Raw genomic sequence first — 19359 nt, forward strand, 5'->3', positions numbered from 1 at the left:
GTATGATCAATAATGCAAGGCAAGAAAAACAAATGTAGGTGCCCTAGAGAGTTTTAATACCTCTAAAATTATTGAAAATTGAATGCGTTTAGCAGAAATGCGAAAGCAGTATAAAAAATTTCATACATAAAAAGCAACGCATTTTTTTCACAAGAAAAAGAAGAAAATGAAGGTTATAAAATACCTCAAAAGAGGTTTATGCTTATACTAGTTATATAGAGAAGTGAAAGAATCAATTTATTGCTGAATCAAGTTTGTGGTTTTTCTTATTAGTGTTTGTGTATGTGTATCATAAACCTTCAGAAAAATGCCATCGAGATCCGAACTCAAACTATTTCTAACTCATCCTGTTTACTATATATAGCGTCATAGTTAATTGGTCTTGTATAAACAATGATATAAATAAGTCTAAATTACCATTCAAATATCTGTTTGTACTTTCTATACGATTCAATTATGAAATCAAATTTGCTCGTGTATACTAGAGTTTCTTAAACTGTAGTGGTGACATACGAACAAAACCATGGCAAAAATGTAGGTCGCACTTGTTTTGAGGCTTGTATTCCATTTCTATCTAGACATGATATTCCTTGTCCTTTAATTTTCCCATTTTTGTACAGCTATTTAATTCATGCTTCCTTTGTCATATAAATAGATGTAAAAAATCCAATTACCACCGACCAGCCTTCACTGATCGTATAACTTGCAAATAACACTAATTCTTAAGAAACTGATTCTCACTGACGTTTTCCTCGTGTCGTCATGTTTTTCAATATTCTCAAGTTATTTAGCTTTCAGTCGGAACTTAATAGGTAATTCATGTTCATTTGTATTGTTTCATATCCAACAGTTGAATTCCTTAAATAGCTTGGTGTTCTGTTCTGGATTTTTTCTTCCTTTTTTTTTGTCTAATGAGATTATTATGAACTTAATTATTTCAACAATTTATATTGAATCAGAACTGCTAGAGCTTGAATCTTTTGCTGTTGCTTTTGGAGTGACAGGCTTTGCAACAGCTTTAGGAGTTCCTGCTTTCACTGGTGCTGCCTTCTTAGGGGCTTCCTCATCAGAACTTGATTCAGAACTACCTGAACTGGAATCCTTTGCTGCGGCTTTAGGAGTGACGGGTTTAGAGGGAACTTTAGGAGTTCCCACTTTGGCTGGTGTTACTTTTTTAGGGGCTTCATCTTCCGAACTTGATTCAGAACTAGAACTAGAATCATTTGCTGTTGTTTTTGGAGTAACTGGTTTCGCTGCACTTTTTGGAGTTGGTGCTTTTGCTTGTGTTCCTTTTTTAGGGGCTTCATCTTCGGAACTTGATTCAGAACTGGAGCTTGAATCTTTTCCTGTTGTTTGAGGAGTTGCTGGTTTGGAAGCTACTTTAGGAGTTGCTGCTTTTGCTGGTATAGCTTTCTTTGGGGCTTCATCCTCAGAACTTGAATCAGAACTACTTGAACTAGCATCTTTAGCTGTTGCTTTGGGAGTAACTGGTTTAGCTGCAGCTTTAGGAGTTACAGGTTGTGCTGTCTTCTTAGGTGCTTCATCCTCTGAGCTCGACTCTGAACAACTGGAACTGGAGTCTTTTGCTACCGGTTTTGGAGTAACTGGTTTAACAGCAGCTTGTGGTGTACCCTTTACAGCTTGGGCTTTACTATTTGGTGCGTCATCATCTGAACTTGAATCTGAACTGCCGGAACTGGAATCTTTTGCAACAGTTTTGGCAGGAACCTTCTGTGTCACAGGTTTTCCAGCTACTTTGGGTGTCACTGGCTTTGATGGTTTTTCATCATCTTCTGAACTGGAATCTGAACTGCTTGAACTTGATTTCTTTGGTGTTTTCTTCACAGGAACTGGCTTTGCTGGGGTAGCTGACTTCTTGGGAGAAGGCGGAGCTACTTTCTTAGGTGCTTCATCTTCACTTGAGGAGTCAGAGCTACTAGAACTAGAGCCACCTGCCTTTGTTTTACTGGCTGCACCAGGTTTAGGTGTAACAGCTTTGGCTGGCTGTTTTGTAGTCTTCTCATCTTCTGAACTTTCCTCTGAACTTGAACTGCTATCAGCAGGTTTAGATTGTTTTGAAGGTGGTGTTTTCACAGCAACTTTTGCAGGAGTCACAGGTTTTTTGACTGCTGGGGCTTCATCTTCACTAGAACTAGAATCACTGCTACTGCTACTGTCTGCTTGCTTTGCAGCTGGTTTAACTGGTTGAGCTTTCGGTGTTTGTTTGACCACCTTAGCAGGGGCTTCATCTTCACTTGAGCTTGAATCACTGCTACTACTCTCTGCTTTTTTAACTGCAGCTTTTGCAGGGGCTGGAGACTTTGCTGTCTGAGGAATGGTTTTTGCTTTCGGGGCTTCATCTTCAGAACTGGAGTCACTACTGCTGCTGCTGTCTTTCTTCATCCCAGCTGTTTGAGGCTTTTTTGGGCTTACAGACTTAGTTTGCGTTTTCTTTGGAGCATCATCTTCACTGGAGCTAGAATCACTACTACTACTACTATCTTTCTTTGTAGCTGCTTTTGCTGGAGGAACTTTAGCAACTGGAGTTTTTACAGATGAATTCAACTGAGTAGGTTTGCCAGTAGGTTTTTCATCTTCACTTGAACTATCACTGCTACTGCTATCTTTCTTTGCAACTGTTTTCGCAGGTGTTGCCTTAGAAACTGGAGTTTTTTTCTTGGCAGATTCATCTTCACTCAAGCTATCATCACTGCTGCTGCTACTAGAATCTTTCTTTGCAGCAGTTTTGGCAGGAGTAGATTTTTCTGCTGGAGGCGGAACATTATTGTAGGACTTTCCCTGGGTTGCAACTTTCTTGGTCAGTACTTTTTTCTTACCAGAAGCTTTCTCATCATCTGTACTTTCAGAATCAGCATCAGAATCAGATGTTCCACTTGATTCTGCGCCTTTGTTAGCTTTGGCAGGTGTTACAGCCTTTTTAACAGACGGGACAGTTTTTTTTGTTGCTGGCTTTTCATCATCAGATGAGTCTGAGCTCTCACTGGAACTAGAACTTCCTGCTTTCTTAACAGGTGTTTGCTTAGCTGCTTTAGCAGGAACTGGTTTCTTTGTCTTTTCATCTTCACTGGACTCACTACTACTGTCAGAGCTAGATTCTGCCTTCTTTGGCTGTGGCTTGGCAGCTGTTGCTTGTTTTTTGGGTGGGGGTTTGGCAGTGTCGCTGTCTGAAGAGGATGAATCGCTGGAGCTGGACTGGTGAAGACGTTTGATTGGCTCTGCTGGTGATTTTGCAGACCCTTTCTGCCCTGCTTGTTTTGCGGGGGTTGCGTTTTTTCCAGGTTTTTTCTGCTCTTCATCTTCACTGAAACAGTGAAATTAAAAATTTATTTAGAAATCTATAACTCTGTATTAAACAATCAGTGTATTGAAGTCAGCGTTCGACACTAACTTTTTTGCCAGGTATCCCGAAGGAATACCTGCTGGGAAATTTAGGAATCCCTGCTGAAAATTAGGAGTCCCTGATAACAAAATGTGGTTAGAACATGAAAAAACTAAAATCTAACAAACACAACTGTTTACAGTACTGCATGTATTTTATTTCCACTTTATTTCCATTTTACATCAATGACAACAATAGCTTGTATGACTTTTGCTGTAAAAGAATAATGTCATTTCTGTCCAAGTCCTCTTCCCCCTCATCTTCACTACCATCGCACTCCTCTGCGATTTGTTGTAGTTCGTCTAAATGTATGCCGCCTAGTTCATTCCCCCTTATAACCCCCTTATTTGTAATCATTTTTTTTGACATAAAAAAAATCCGAAAAGTCTCCCTTAAATAAAAAAAAAATTCAAAAAAAAAAAATGTTCCGACCTACCTACCCTAATTTTTTGAGCATGTTACCATATACAAAGATTTTTTAGGCCTTATTAATGCAACTCCAACAGACTTTATCTAAAACTAGTACATTGGACATAACAGATTTTCTTAAACATTTCATATTTTAGTTGTTTTATTTTGCACATTGCCTAAAAGTGGGTGGGGTTTAGTGTTTGCATGCTTTTATTATCAGCAAATTCTTCTAAATAAGAGCTGATTTGGCAACAGTGATCATATTTTTCGTAAATGCAGACGTTTTATTGGCTTTTTATTTTAGTTTGTACTAGAAAAATCTTGTAAGAAATGATAAAAATGTTCGAAAATGTCGGTCTAGAAAACGAGTAACGAAAAACAAAAGTAACAGTTAAAGTTCTTGAAAAGATAACTGTTTTAACTTTATTTTCTCATCATACCACGTATAATTTCTGCTTATTTAATTTGTTTTGCCCAAACAAAGCCTCGGCAATGATAATAAATTTGTTATAGACCGTAACGGCCGACCGGCTCATGTAATCGTATCGAGCACACAAAATAATGGTACAAACACGATAATCTAAGGCTGCATTGTTTATCAATTAACTTGTAAACATTGATCAATAAACACCTTCTATAATGACAAGGCATACTGTACTAAATACAAACCGCGAGATAAGCACGTGTCATTTGGCGCGTGGCGTGACTGACATCTGTCGGTAGCTAATTAACATACGACGCTCCGCCTACTGCCATATTTCCGCTTGTGCCGGCGAACAGTATTGAAATTCACTGGGATTTTGATTGAAAGGGGGCAGAACTATCGAACTTGGAACGCATCTAAGTAAATTTCCGCGAGTCAAGCCGACACGCGTGCCGTAATTTATGCGGGTAAAATACGAGTTTTTCTCGATTTTCGCGGGTCAAAACCCGGGACCTCGGGTCAACTGAAGCAAAAGACCGATGTTTGAGCGAACAAGTCTGGGGAATTTCATTTTTTTAGAATCATATTTTATCTAAAAATCAAGAGTCCCGACGGAACACCGAAATTGTGAACTTTAGGATCCCTTGCGGATTTTTGGTGTCCTCGGGATCCCGGGACACCGTTAGTGTCGAACGCTGGAAGTTACTAAGAATAAAAGACTGAAATGATTTAATGGTTTGAAAATCTCACAGCATAATAATGTCGTATGTCTAAAAACAACTTCAAGAAATACTTCTCATTGACAAATCCACAAACTGGCTTTACTCAAACTATTAACCAATACATATATTTCTCTTTCCTTTGTATTAATTTTAAACACTATTGCAATTAACTGCCAAATACCATTCATAAGTATTAAACTATATTTAGAATCCATTCTGACAAAATTAATGTGTTTTATTAAATTTTAATAAAAAACAAGAGCTGTCTCCATAGGATGACACATGCCCCCGATGGCACTTTGAATGAATAGTTATGGCCGATGTTAGAGTTTAGGACCTTTGACCTATGGAGCTGGGTCTTGCACGCGACACGTCGTCTTACTGTGTCACACATTCATGCGTAGTTTTTTTAAAATCCATGCATGAATGACAAAGATATGGACCGGACACGCCCATCAATGCACTATCATGAAAAATGACCTTTAACGTCTAAGTGTGACCTTGACCTTTGAGCTACAGACCTGGGTCTTGCGTGCGACACGTCGTCTTACTGTGGTACACATTCATGCCAAGTTATTTGAAAATCCATCCATGGATGACAAAGATATGGACTGGACACGCCCATCAATGCACTATCTTTTAACGTCTAAGTGTGACCTTGACCTTTGAGCTACGGACCTGGGTCTTGCACGCGACACGTCGTCTTACTGTGGTACACATTCATGTCAAGTTATTTGAAAATCCATCCATCGATGACAAAGATATGGACCGGACACGCCCATCAATGCACTATCCTTTAATGTTTAAGTGTGACCTTGACCTTTGAGCTACGGACCTGGGTCTTGCGCGCGACATGTCGTCTTACTGTGGTACACATTCATGCCAAGTTATTTGAAAATCCATCCATCGATGACAAAGATATGGACCGGACACGAAAATTGCGGACAGACTGACAGACGGTTCAAAAACTATATGCCTCCCTTCGGGGGCATAAAAAAGAGATGCATTACATTTTATACTTTAATACTAAATTTAAAAGCAGGTGACACTATCTTTATGTTAGATAATTTTTAACATGCCCAAAACTATTTTCAAATCGAGTTATATATTACTGTTCTCTGGTAATGAAAGGTAATGAATTGTATAATTGTTTCAAAAAATGTCATTTTTATTATAGTTCCTGTCAAGAACTATACCATAAGGTAGAAGATCCTTAATGAAAACCAGGAATTTTCTTTTGATTATGTTTGGTCCGTATTTGCTGTTTGTTACAGAAACAACTGCACGCACAAGTTAAGTTACGGATGAAGAATGCTGAAGAATACCAAATTAGAAGAATATTGCTGATTGTCATTAACTACAAGTATAACTGGTGTAATGTTTACTTTTGAAATGTCTTGAACATGCTGAAGTATTAAATAACATTCAAATCTATGACACACCTTTCTGAGCTGCTACTACTACTTGATTCATCTTTCTTTGCCTTTTTAGCACTTGTAGAAGTGTCACCAGCTGGAATCTTCCTCTTCACACCCTCACTGAAAGTTCATTCTCACTAGTTAGTTCAATATTCAATTACAAAATATCTTACTAAAGTAACTTTTAGAATTATCTATAAAATATCATTCTCAAAGCAAAAGTTTAGACATCTTGTAGCTTGGAAATCAAACAATCATAGAAAGTACTGCAGAATCTACACAGCTAATACTGTAACCGCTTGTAAGCATTTCCAATGGCACGTCTTGGCAACTAGAGTTTTTGATAGCTCTAATAATTTTCAACTATCTGTACATTAAGGCATGCTGCAACATGATTGTCTTTCAACAGTTACCTCTGAATCGTAGGAACTGACTGAAGAGATAGCAAATACATGGAAAATATGGACAACACATGATCAAGTTATAACCTATATCATAGTTCCATTGCAAATATTCTATGGGTCACAGACCGTTTTCTTTCCTTTTCTTTTTTTTATAGTTTTTTTTTTTTGGGTCGGGAAAAAATTCGAACCCATTCCTGTCTTTAAAAGATATGTTTTCTCCAATTTATAATAAAATCATCCTACATAATATAATTATCCAACAATACCTCTAAGTAGATTAACATTACTGTCGTGTATCATTATTTAAACAATACTATTTAGAAACAAGACAATGTGCTGTTAACAAGGTTAAGTCATCATTTTTTCCCCAAGTGTAACATCTGCATGAAATATCTCTACAAAATTCCTCTATAAAATGGGACATAATGTTTTACAAAATAAAAGCAAGACACAATCAAGTTGTCCTGTGATGTCATCTTGTGAAGGGTAAAATTGAAAGCTTTAAATTTAGACTACACTGGACCTGCTATTGAGAATTTAGCTGATGTCTCCCACAATTGGCTAATCATAATAGATTTGCATTTCTTGTCCATTATGTATCGGAGTCAACAATGCATCAATATATATATCAGTGGCATCAGTTAACAGAGCGATTTTGCATAATTCAAGGGCCATAATTCCAGTGTCTAGGCCGATTTGGTTAGTTATCGAACTTGGCTGAGAACTTATTGGCAACACACAATTTGTTCAAGTTTGGTGAAGACGTGATGAGAACTGTTCGACTTAAAGCGCAGACATCAGTGTAGTCACTGTACAGAGCGATTTTCTGTAATTCAAGGGCCATAATTCCAAAGTGCTTTGGCCAATTTGGCTAGTTATCGAACTTGGCCGATGACTTATTGTCAAACACATTTTGTTCAAGTTTGGTGAAGATTGGATGACAACTGTTCGACTTAACTTAATAAAGAGTGCAGACAAGGTTTGTGACAGACAGACTGTCACACATGGGAGACAAAATTAGCCTAGTAGTTTCTGAGAAACCTGTTTAATGCAAAATATTAACTAAAATTTCTTAGTTATAAAGGGGAATAATTTAGAAAAAAAGTCAGAGTTATAAATATTTATATGTGACTTGTACTGCAAGGCTATCTCATGATGCTGAAGAAAGTCTAGAAAATTTTTGAGAAACTTGCTTATACTGTGAAATCATTTTTATTCGCGTAGGACGAATTTTCGCATTTCGCGCTTGGACCGATGCGCGAATTTAAGACCGCGCTATTATTATTTTTTATTATATTTTTCATTGCTAAAATTGAAAATGCACGAATTGAAGCCCGCACGAAACAGTCCTTCCTCAGTCACGTTTGCGCGAAATTTCATGCCAGCGAATTTAAATGATTTCACAGTATGCAAAATATGTGATGTGGATGTTGATTGACAACGGGTGACAACAAAAGCTCTGGTATTTGAATAAATTCAAGGAAGTCGACCGTAAAATAGACAACATTTTAGTCCAATAATAAAGCCACATAAAATCAGATTGTTCAGAAACAGGCAGTCACTAAAAGTCATGAAAATTGTTTGTGCCGATTGTAATAAACTCACTTGGCAATACATTATAATGAAGTTTAAGAAAACCAATTTAATGCTTACCTCTTCCAGTGAGCATACAGTTCTTCCAACTTTGGACTGCCATCTGTCTTCACTGTCTTGAACTGCAATATAAAGTTAATATATACAAGTATTTTCATAAATTAAAAGAGCCACGCCATGAGAAAACCAACATAGTGGCTTTGCGACCAGCATCTAAACTTAACATTCCCCATGAAGAAAAATTATAAGGACTGTTGTCAATGAATAATCCATGCTTTCACATGATGACCTCACCCTCTGAAACAGCCAGATGCTTTCTCGTTGAACCAAGGCTTGTGATCATTTGTACTAGCTCTCAAAAACTTAGGCTGTTTTTGAAAAAGTTCTTTTTTTTTTAAATTAAGAACAGATATATAATTGTGTTTGCAGACAAAAAAGATTTACAATAAGTGGTTTCTGTTTTCTGTAAGAAGGTTATATATTACCCCAGTGATTTTAGGTAACTTAACTAAATATACACAACAGAAAATGTTATGATAAGCAAATTTTGTGCCAACATTTTCTGTTGTGTATATTTCTATTTATAATTTTAATGTAAGTAATACTATTTTCTTTTTATTTTTTTGTTTAACTGTCATATGATTTGCCACAACATACATAAATTTTAGAAAAAAGAAATATAGCTGCAAGTGCGAATTTTCCAAAGGCTCGGGATTACGAGAAAGAGGCATACCTTTAATTAAAGCAAGAGGGCCATGAAGGCCCTGTATCGCTCACCTGACCTATTGACCTAAAGATCATCAAGATCAACATTCTGACCAAGTTTCATGAAGATACAGTCATAAATGTGGCCTCTAAAGTGTTAACAAGCTTTTCCTTTGATTTAACCTGGTGACCTAGTTTTTGACCACGCCTGACCCAGATTTAAACTTAAACAGAGCCTGTTCATGCCATGTTAACATCTGACAGCCAAGTGTGACCTTGACCTTTGAGCTAGGGGTCTTGAAGTCATGCATGACACATCGTCTTATTATAAGGTACATTTGTACCAAACAATATTAAAATCCCTTCATGGATGGCAGAGTTATGGACCGGACTGGAAAAAAGCCCTGTCGACATTTGACCTCCAATTGTGACCTTGACCTTTAAGCTAAGGGTCCGGGGTTTGCGCATGACACGTCGTCTCATCATGGGGATCATTTGAGCATTTTTTAATTTTCTGGTTTACGGGAGCACCGACCCTATTTTTTGACAAAATAAAAGTCATTTTCAGTACTTTTATTTTCATTTATCCGCCGACAGTCCATAATTGCTGCTGCCAAAATAAAAGTTCAACTGTCATGACTGTAGGGTAGAGGCTTTTGATCTAGATCAGCAGACGCATGAAAAATGGCGACCTGCATGAATGTAAATTGTGTGAAATTAAAAGGAAAAATATACAAGTTAACAGACAATAATCTTTGGAATAAGTTGGCAGAGATAACAAGTATTGTAAACAAACTGGATCTGAGTAGAAATTACAGCACCTAAAGCTCAACATTAGGAATTCTAGCATAAAACTGCTGTTATTGTCACTTTTCGTGGGTGTGTTTACAGAGAGATTCTCGCCCTCACGTGCTGTTATAACACCTTTTTTATATATGCGTGTTCCGTGGCAAAGCGTGAACGTATTACGACCCCAAAATGGATAATACAAAAGGAAATGACATCAACGTGAAAAAACAATGTAGACTTTACCACGCATTTCATGGAAATTTAATGACATTGAGGGACAATATATTCATTTACCTGGTTTTACCCTAGAATAGCGTAAGCGCATGTTCTTTTCGTGTGTTTAACATCCTCAGAACCCCTTGGGAATCGTTGGTACCTTCGCCCTAACAACTGTAACGGCGAACAAAATATTGCGGACAGGGGTACCAGGTTGAAACTTGAGTGTATAACTTGTGTTAAATTTATGTTGCATTGATTATTTTATGCCAGATCAAAAGAAAAATGGATTAAAAATATTTGAAAGTAAAAGGCGAGTTCATTGCATTTCATTTGATGAAATTATAGCGCGACAGACTTCTGGCACGATTCCTGGTTAGGTTTCAGTATGGGATTCATTTCAGCTCGGAGATCCGCAACAGCATTGACCACATCGACATTAAGGATAAATCCCGTTTTCCGGTACTTCCGTACATAGGGTCAGGGGTGGGGGGGGGGGGGGGGGGGGGGGGGGGGGGCTGGTGACATTAACCGATATAAAGACCGTGTACAATATTAGTGATTATTTTTGCAAGATGATAAGGATTTAGGAAAGTTCTTACTTTCTCACAATGGAAATACTATTCTACGACCACGGCAACATTTTTTTTTTCAAAAATAATCTGTTTAACTTGAAAAATGCAAATAATTTCACACCTTCGGTATCGAGCCACGGAAGTGGCAGTGTAGAATAAAAGATAAAATTTCAAAAATAAAGTAAAATTTGAGGATATTTTTGCTACATCTTAATTACAACAATGTTCAATGATAATCTGCAATACTTTTTTTTTATTCATTTTCTCTCTGTTTAAAACTTAAAAATAAAGTTAATCTAAACACTACCGCCATGTAGCGTAATGGCTGATACCCCCTCACCGTAAAACCGGGAACGGGCATTTATTAGTGGTTAATACTGGAAAACTGGATTTTATCCAAAATGTCGATATCGAGAACATAACATCTCTGAGCTGGTTTTTTTAGCTAGATTCTGGCCTTCAGTAGACATGTTTCTTTTGTAGGGGGCTCATTTTTCATTACATATTTTTCATTTTGAACTCATTTAGGATGATAACAAGGCCATATTTTTTGTCCCAGGTCCGATGATGGTGCCTGTGAGTGTGAACACGTGGTTAAATATATTCACCGTTTAAACATGTGTCTGCCGGTAAATGAAAATTAGAACTTCTACTAGGATTAAATATATACCTTTGTGGAGTGGTTCAAAAGTGGTACAAATTCTTTGCATTTTCGTTTAATGAAATCAACAACTACGGGTAATATTGTGCTTCTGTCATCCGAATCTGCCATTTTTCAGTAAACCAACGTGCCGGAAGTTGATAGTTGTCAACGCATGCGTAGAGTTGTGATATGGATAACCTCGCTTCAGGACCCGTAACTTTTACCGTATCTTCAAAACTCCCGCATAGTCTGTTGCACTGATCTGTCTTAGCGAATACAGATATGTAGTATTTAGGTAGCAGGGTACACTTTCGAATTTTGGCCCCCGGTCAATATTTGTTATAAAGAGAACATCGTGATTTTGGATGTCTGTAAATTGAGGTGAGGGATAATGATTATTAATTCTTTAGAAAATTTATACAGCCGATACATGTAAAATTCTGATGTCAGTTGGAAAACTACCTGCTGGTAGCTTTGTATGATCAATGAGACACCATTTCGCGGAAAAATTCAATTCACGGAAGGGTTCTGTGCTTGTTGATTGATACTCAGGAACATTTTCGTTATTTTCCGAAAAAACGAGCTGGATGGGCCCCCATTCCGTTTATGTCCTGACGTTCAGTAAGGACTATTAAATTAAGAAATGCAATAAAATTGGACAGTGTTCTTGCAGCGGGATCATTGTAGACTGTTCAAAAGGTGCAAAATTGATGATTTTGGCACGCTATTTTTCACGGATGATGTAAACCTTTCGCTTTGATAACTTTCTTTATTCTTGTATGAGAATCCTGATCTTGCCATTAATTAAAAGCACAAAACATGCACGCAATTTATAAAATAGCCACCCAAATTTTGCTCATAGGGGACATGCAATATTGCGACTCGCTACATGTAAGACCGTCCGTGCCGAAAATTTTCGCATCTAAGTGTACCTTGCTACCTTAACGCGTGGAAGAGTCTAAACTCCCGCAGTGCAATTGTGTACAATACTTCTTCTTCTTTTTCCAATAATGTACTACTGGCGTATCCTCGTACAAGCGCGTGGCGGTAAAAGAAAAGTCTGTACAAGGTGGTTTTAAAAGTTTCTCTATACAGTGAATATTAAAACGTTTACGGTGCACTATCGAAGGTTGACTGCCAGAACGTCCCTCCACAGGCACGATTATCGGACCTGGGACAGTAAATATGACCAGACTGATAAAAACCATTGTTTTCATCATAAGTGAGCCCAAAATGAAAAATATGTAGTGAAATACGATCCCCCTTCAAAAGATACATATATCTACTGAAGGCCAGAATCTCGAGACCCGAGCCTGCGAGCAATGGGTTCACTTCCCGGGTCGTAGTGAAATTAATTCTCTAGACAATTAAACAAACTATCTATCACTAATTCACGTGTACATTTAGCTACAAAATGAGAACGAACCAAAGTCTCTAGCCCTTCCCATTCATGAAATATCTATCAGGAAATGAGTGCCTTCCTACTGAGGTCCCTGGTATCTACCTGGAATTCTCCCCTGCTGGCTGCGATCCTCCATGAAACTGCTGATCCATCTTTGTATGTTGTTCCGTACACCGTAATGATTAAGTTTGGACAACAAGCGCTGATGTGGCACATTATCAAATGCCTTGGAGAGGTCCAGCAGAATGACATCGGTCTGACCCATCTATCTATCTATCTTCCATATAGTCAAACCCCTGCTGGAGACCTAGACTTTGCGCGTCAACTAGCAAGAATGTTAAAACGAGTAAAAAAGTAGTAGTAAAAAGCAAGAAGGAGAATGGTTAAAAACAATTTTAAAAATAGAACAGGTGTATTTAAGGTGAGATGTGCTTAATCTGGCTTACAGCCTGACTGAACACTGGCCTAGACGAGTTGACAACATCTGAGGGCAAGGCATTCCAATGATATACTGTTCTAAGGAAGAATGAAAATTTATGATAGTTGGATGAGGGTGAAACTTGAACGAATGCCTGGGAATGAGTGGTTCTGGTTCTGGAAGATTAAATTTTGGGTGTTAGGTAGTCCGGTAGTGGGATGGCGACCTGGTTATGCAAGATGTTATAAAACATAACCAGGCACTGGTCAATGCGACGGAGTGCAAGGCGTCGCCAATTTAGGGAAGTCAGCATGTTGTTTACACTGGATGTACGGCCGTAATCACGCTTGGCCCAGCGTGCAGCCCTGCGCTGCACAGACTCAAGCTGATCAATAAGAGTTTCATTCAGAGTGGGGGGACCACACAGTGGAACTGTACTCCAGCTGGGACCGTACAAGTGTTTTGTATGCTTGTGATTTTAACCCTTCTGAGTGCACTTTGATGTTACGTCTTAGGAAACCCAATGTTTGATTTGCTTTTTTGGTGATGTTGTCAATGTGGTCATTCCATGTAAGGTTGTGTGATATAGTTATGCCAAGGTATTTTGCAGATGGTACTGTTTGAAGATGGTTTTGTGTAAAAGGTACTGTGTTGGTATAGGTGTTTTACTTTTAGTGATCTGTAATACTTGGCATTTAGACGGATTGAATTTCATGTCCCATTTGTTTCCCAGAGTTCCAGCTGCTGTAAGTCTTGTTGTAGTAGGCTTGAATGGGAAGAGACAGTCAGAAAAAGGTAGATGGCCGTGTCATCGGCAAAGAGTCGAACTTTAGAGTGTTTAACAAAGTCAGGTAGATCGTTGATATAGATAAGAAATAAGAGAGGCCCGAGGACCGAACCCTGGGGAACACCTGAGGAAATTGGTATGGTGCCTGATGTGGACCCGTTAAATACCACTGACTGACTTGTTACCAAGGAAAGCTTTAATCCATTTAAGAGTATGACCCCTTACATTATAGACATGCAGCTTGTAGAGTAGTTTTTCATGGTTGACCATATCGAACGCCTTTGAAAAGTCAAGGAGTATGAGGTCAACTTGACTTTTCAGGTTCAAGAATTGAAGGATATCTTTTACTAACATTAGTAACTGAGTTTGACAAGATCTCTTTTCTCGGAAACCATGCTGCAATTCATAGAATATATTGTTCTTTGTGAAGTGTTTTGTTATGCTAGAGGATACAATCTGTTCCAGGGTTTTACACAAGATACAGGTAAGAGATATTAGGCGATAGTTGGCTGGGTCTGACCTAGAGCCTTTCTTAAAGATGGGAGCGACATTCGCCATTTTCCGTATATCTGGCAGAGAACTGGACTGCAGGGATTTTTGGAAGAGTTTTGTAAGGATAGGGGAGATCACTTGGCTAATATTCTTAAGTACGACCGGTCTTGTTTGGTCGAGCCCTGCAGCTTTATGGGGATTAAGGTTACTAAGTAGTTTTTCAATACCTTGTGTTGAAATTTCAATACCAGGCATAGGTTTGTGTGGGCTGTACGTTTCCCATGTGGTCTATGGTGCTGGCTAGATCCTGGATGGTGAGTAGTAGCTGGGTCTCACAGGATCTCCTTTTCCGGAAGCCACGCTGTGCATCTGTAAGGACTGAGTGGTGGTCTAAATGTTTCATTATTGAGCTGTTGATTATATGTTCCAATATCTTACATGTGATGGAGGTCAGGGAGACGGGTCTGTAGTTTTCTGGCTTTCTTTACGGTAGCGCTTTCATACAGTCGCATTGACGAAATGAGTGACGTCAAGCTCTATGTATAGAATGTCCCGCAGTGCGAAGGACTGACTTAACAACGTTTTTATACGAGTCTGCTTTTTGCAGCAAATATATGTTTTTTTTTTCAGTCATAATTGACTTAGTTTAGCCTGTTGTTCACGAATACTTTTCACAGTATTGTAAACTCTTAACCAGGTTCAGTTTAGCACAAAAAAACACAATTTATGTTGAATTCAGTATTTCATGAAAAGTGTAATAACCCCTTAGATAAAGCATTTTGTAAATATGATAATATATTGGTAATAGGCGATTTTAACTAGAATATGTCAATAGATGAAAAGTGTTAGACTCTAAAAGAGTCTTTTGATATTTTTGGCTCGGTGAACATTGTGTCAGAACCTACTTGTTTTTCAAACAAAGCTAAACCTACTTTTATTTATGTTATTTTGACAAACAGCAGAAATATTTTAGGTAGTTTAAGTAGCTTTAACTGCGGACTAAGTGACTGTCATAATTGTATTGGCATACAATTCAATCAGAAGACCAAAAAGTAAAAAAAAAATTGTTCCTACGGAAGTTTGAAGCATTTTAAAGAAGCCAGTTTTCATTCTGATCATAAATTCAATCTTTTAAAATATGATGCTTCTCATGTCGATGTAAATAAAATGTACAACGACTTTAGTAATTTTTTTTTAAACTGCAAACTTACAGGCTCCTATAAAGAGGAAGAGGGTAATACTACGTCCTGCTCCTTTTATGAACAAAACATTTAAAAATGCATTTTACATAAAAAGGATATTAATAAACAAATACAACAAAAACTAAACATCTGGGAAAACATTAGAAAGCAGAAAAATTTAGTTAATAGCACCTGGAGATAATCTATGAATAAATATATTTAATTGACCGTTGTGTTGGGGTTGTAAATCTTCTAACTTTTGGCCTACTGTTAAAACTTAATTAACAAATAACGGAGACACTACACAGAAAGATACTATTTTATGTGAGGAAGGAAAGAGATTTACAGATCAACATAACTTACGTAATATTTTTAACCAGTTCTTTGTAAATGTCGCTCAAGCTATTGGAAATAACGCAGTACCTGTAGATGAAAATCACACTAGAATAACATTAATAAAATAAAATAATAATGTTCAATCAGAACTTTGCTTTCACCCAGCTGAATCTTCTTTCATAGACAAACAAATAGATAGATTAAAAATAAAGAAAGCCACTGTCATTGTAGATGGCATCTCCCAAAAATTACTTAATTATCAAAGCACACAGTGACTGTCTCAAGTCATATTACCTCTATGGTGAATGTCTTTTGAAACATCAGTATTCCTAGAAAGTAACACCTTTACATAAGAAAAAGAGTACCTTAGATACGAGTAAGGGGAATTACCACCCTGTCATTATATTACCCGCTGTCTCTAAAATATTTGAAAGAGCATAATTAACCCAATTATTTTGACCAACATTTCAATACACATCTATCAGCACTTAGATCAGGTTACGACTGTCAGACAATCCTACTTAGACTAATGGCGGATTTGAGACAGGCATTAGATGAAAATAAATATATAGTATCAGTTTTAATGGACCTTTCTAAAGCGTTCGATTGTTTGCCTCACGACTAACTCACTCTCAGATTAAAAGAAAATATGGAGAATCTGAAAATTCTATTAAGTTGATTGTCAGTAATCTAAGTGAACAAAAAACAGTGATTCAAATTTGGTCAGTTCAAAAGTGTTTTCTAAGAAACTTATATAGGGGTTCCTCAAAGCTAAATATTAGATTTTGTGCTTTTTAAAATTATCCTTAATGACATATTTCATTTTGTAGATATCTTTTTTAGAACATATAACAGCATATCGTTGATAAAATAGTTTTCAGGTAGTAAAATGCAAGCAAATTCAGACAAGTTCCAGGCAGGCGCTATAGGACCTATTAAACTAAAAAGTGTAAACACACTTTTGATTTGTTTGGTAATAAAATAAATTGTGATGATGAAGTAAATCTGCTAAGTGTTACTATAGATTTTATGTTAAATTTTGAAACTCACGTTTCAAATATTTGCACGAAAGCCTCCAGACAACTAGAGCGTACTGGAAGGCATTTCCGTAACTTGGGAAAGGTAAATAATTTACATATTATTATTCTTTCATTCAATCAAACTTCAATTTTTGTCCATTAACATGGCATTTCTGTGGGGGAAGAGAATACTAAAAAGATAGAAAACATATAGAAAATAGATTTAAGATTCATCAACAACGATCACCAGTCAGATTACGAAAGGCTGTTATGTAAATCTCAAATTTCAACTTTAAAAATTAGAAAATTATGATATCTGGCCGCGACTTATATAAAATAAAAAAAACCAGATTTTTTAGATACATCAACATGGTTGAAGTCCCACAGGTATGTAGCATAAGACAGGTCTCAAATATTTCCGTTCTGCAGCTCACAGACTCTAGAACTCATTACCCTGTTTTTTTTTTCAGATATGTTATGGGCTGAATAAGTTCCGAAATCTGATTAGCTCGAGGAACAGGCAGAATTGTAGGTGCTTTTGTTGCTCTCACTGAATTATATTTGCTATGTTCAGTTCCTGCTTTTTCTCACCCTCAGTCAACGTTTAAATTTTTATTTGTTTGTGATAAATGTAATTAAACACGGTTGTGACCTAATCCTTTGTGAGTGTTGTCCATTATAAAAGTTATTGTACTAATATCGCTCTATACAAACGCTTATTTTACTTTACCTGTCCATTAATAACCTGTAACTCTCTATTCTTAAAATAATGGATACTTTAAAAATGGACGGACAGTTAGCAGGTAATGAACATGTATAGTAACAACCTTGTGTGTTGAGAGGTGTGGGTGTGGGTACACCAGCCTTTACACCTGGTATTGCATTTTCAATCGAAAATAATTCAAAATAGGAACATAATGTACAAAAACACAATTTTCTTATATTTTTAAATGCTGCAGATCTGTCTTTCTCATGTTCGTGTTAAATTGGTTTATTTTTGCCATTTCAGACATTTATTGCAGTCCTTCCAAAAAATTTGCAATTTCACCTTTTTACTACAAAGACCAAAAAAGGTCATATTCTCTAAAGTTGAACTACACGTTTCGGTATTACCAGAAAATTTGGCCGTAATGATATTATTATGACGATACGATTTTTTTGTATGAACGAGAGATGAAATCATCATAACGAGTAAAGATTTCGATGTTATGTGTAATTGTCTTGTAATAATGATATGAATTTTTCCAATTTTTGTAGTTCAGAGATTCCTGTCAAAAATCCATTTTCTTTTTTGTAAACACCAAATCCATTTGAACTTGCAATTTTTTATGTTTGATGGTCGGGGATTCTCATCCCAGTCATAAAAGTGAAATGTACAAGTAAAACATTTGCTTATGATAGGTTATGATTAAAGATGTCTACATAATTCAAGAACTTCCTTCTTGTACAATAAAGACCTCTTGAATGATCTGTATTTTTATTTGGTTCTTGAAAACGAATGGATAAAAATGCATTAACCCAGTTGTAGACTTTTTAAATCAAGCAGTAAGGTTTTCCTCCTTAAATGATTAAAAACAGAATTTCAAAAGCAGAAATAAAATTCTGTTGCGCCCTGGTTTGTCCATTCTTTCACTTAATGGACAGTTTTCGGCTTTTCTCCTTAAGTTAAAATCCGTTGATGGGTGACAGTTATAATCAGTTATGGACCAATAGAAAATGAACCCTTTAGATATGATATGGCACATCGAATTATTGTGGAGAATTTTTATGCCAAGTAATAAAACCTTTTATGGATGGCACAAGTATGGAACGGGCATTAAGACAACTTGATACACTAGAAATGTCGAAATAACGTTATTAAGTAAGTGGACTTTATATCAATTAGCGAATGGCAGGACTTTGTTTTCACTCTTTTTTGTGTTATTTCTTGCCTTTTTTTGGCGTAAAGTTTAGTATATTCAGATTTATGTTTGCTCGATCGGGTTATCGGAATAGCTAATACTGATGTCATATAAGATAATGTTTACGTCAGAATACACTTCCTGGCCCCACTATACAGCTTAATCTGATTGCCTCTTGCCTGTATTATTTTCTGTCGTTTATATCAGCTGACAAAATTTCTGTTTAGTTTTACAGTGAATAAAGCTAGTTTCATTTCATGGAATTTTGCTGTGAAGTTTTTGTGTATTGTAGCTGTATCTCTTTATAAGTACAGGACATTACAATTTATTACGATGCTAAAAGGCGGTAAAAGAAGACCCCTTTGTTGAAACAGTAAATCAGATTTTTTGTTCTAAAATCAATTGTTTCATTTCTGTTGCAGATATTTTCAAATATTTTCATAGGTAAATATTTACAAATGTCTGTTTTGAAAAGAAGTAAGTGCAAAAAGCTTTAGATTTGTAGAACGCTAGTACAAGCCCG

General features: G+C 36.7%; 1 protein-coding gene across 1 annotated transcript; it reads right to left on the minus strand.

Annotated features, from left to right (window-relative positions):
• Positions 1-941: 941 nt before the first annotated feature.
• LOC128556415 (nucleolar protein dao-5-like) lies at positions 942-11464 on the minus strand. Its single transcript, XM_053541528.1, has 4 exons — positions 11328-11464; positions 8433-8494; positions 6400-6495; positions 942-3322 (listed from the first exon to the last, which is right to left on the minus strand). Exons 1-4 carry the CDS (start codon positions 11427-11429, stop codon positions 946-948), a joined length of 2637 nt encoding a protein of 878 aa, XP_053397503.1. The 5' UTR covers positions 11430-11464; the 3' UTR covers positions 942-945.
• Between the last annotated feature and the right edge of the window lie 7895 nt (positions 11465-19359).

The sequence above is a fragment of the Mercenaria mercenaria genome, chromosome 4 (assembly GCF_021730395.1).
Source record: "Mercenaria mercenaria strain notata chromosome 4, MADL_Memer_1, whole genome shotgun sequence".
NCBI lineage: Eukaryota > Metazoa > Mollusca > Bivalvia > Venerida > Veneridae > Mercenaria > Mercenaria mercenaria.

Bases quoted from the DNA above. Each gene is read 5' to 3' on its own strand.
- LOC128556415 (XM_053541528.1), bottom strand. From the start codon at position 11,429: ATGGCAGATTCGGATGACAGAAGCACAATATTACCCGTAGTTGTTGAT. The intron at 8,495-11,327 runs GTATATATTTAA...TTTATATTGCAG, and splicing joins TTTTGAACCACTCCACAAAG to TTCAAGACAGTGAAGACAGA. The intron at 6,496-8,432 runs GTAAGCATTAAA...ATGAACTTTCAG, and splicing joins CTGTATGCTCACTGGAAGAG to TGAGGGTGTGAAGAGGAAGA.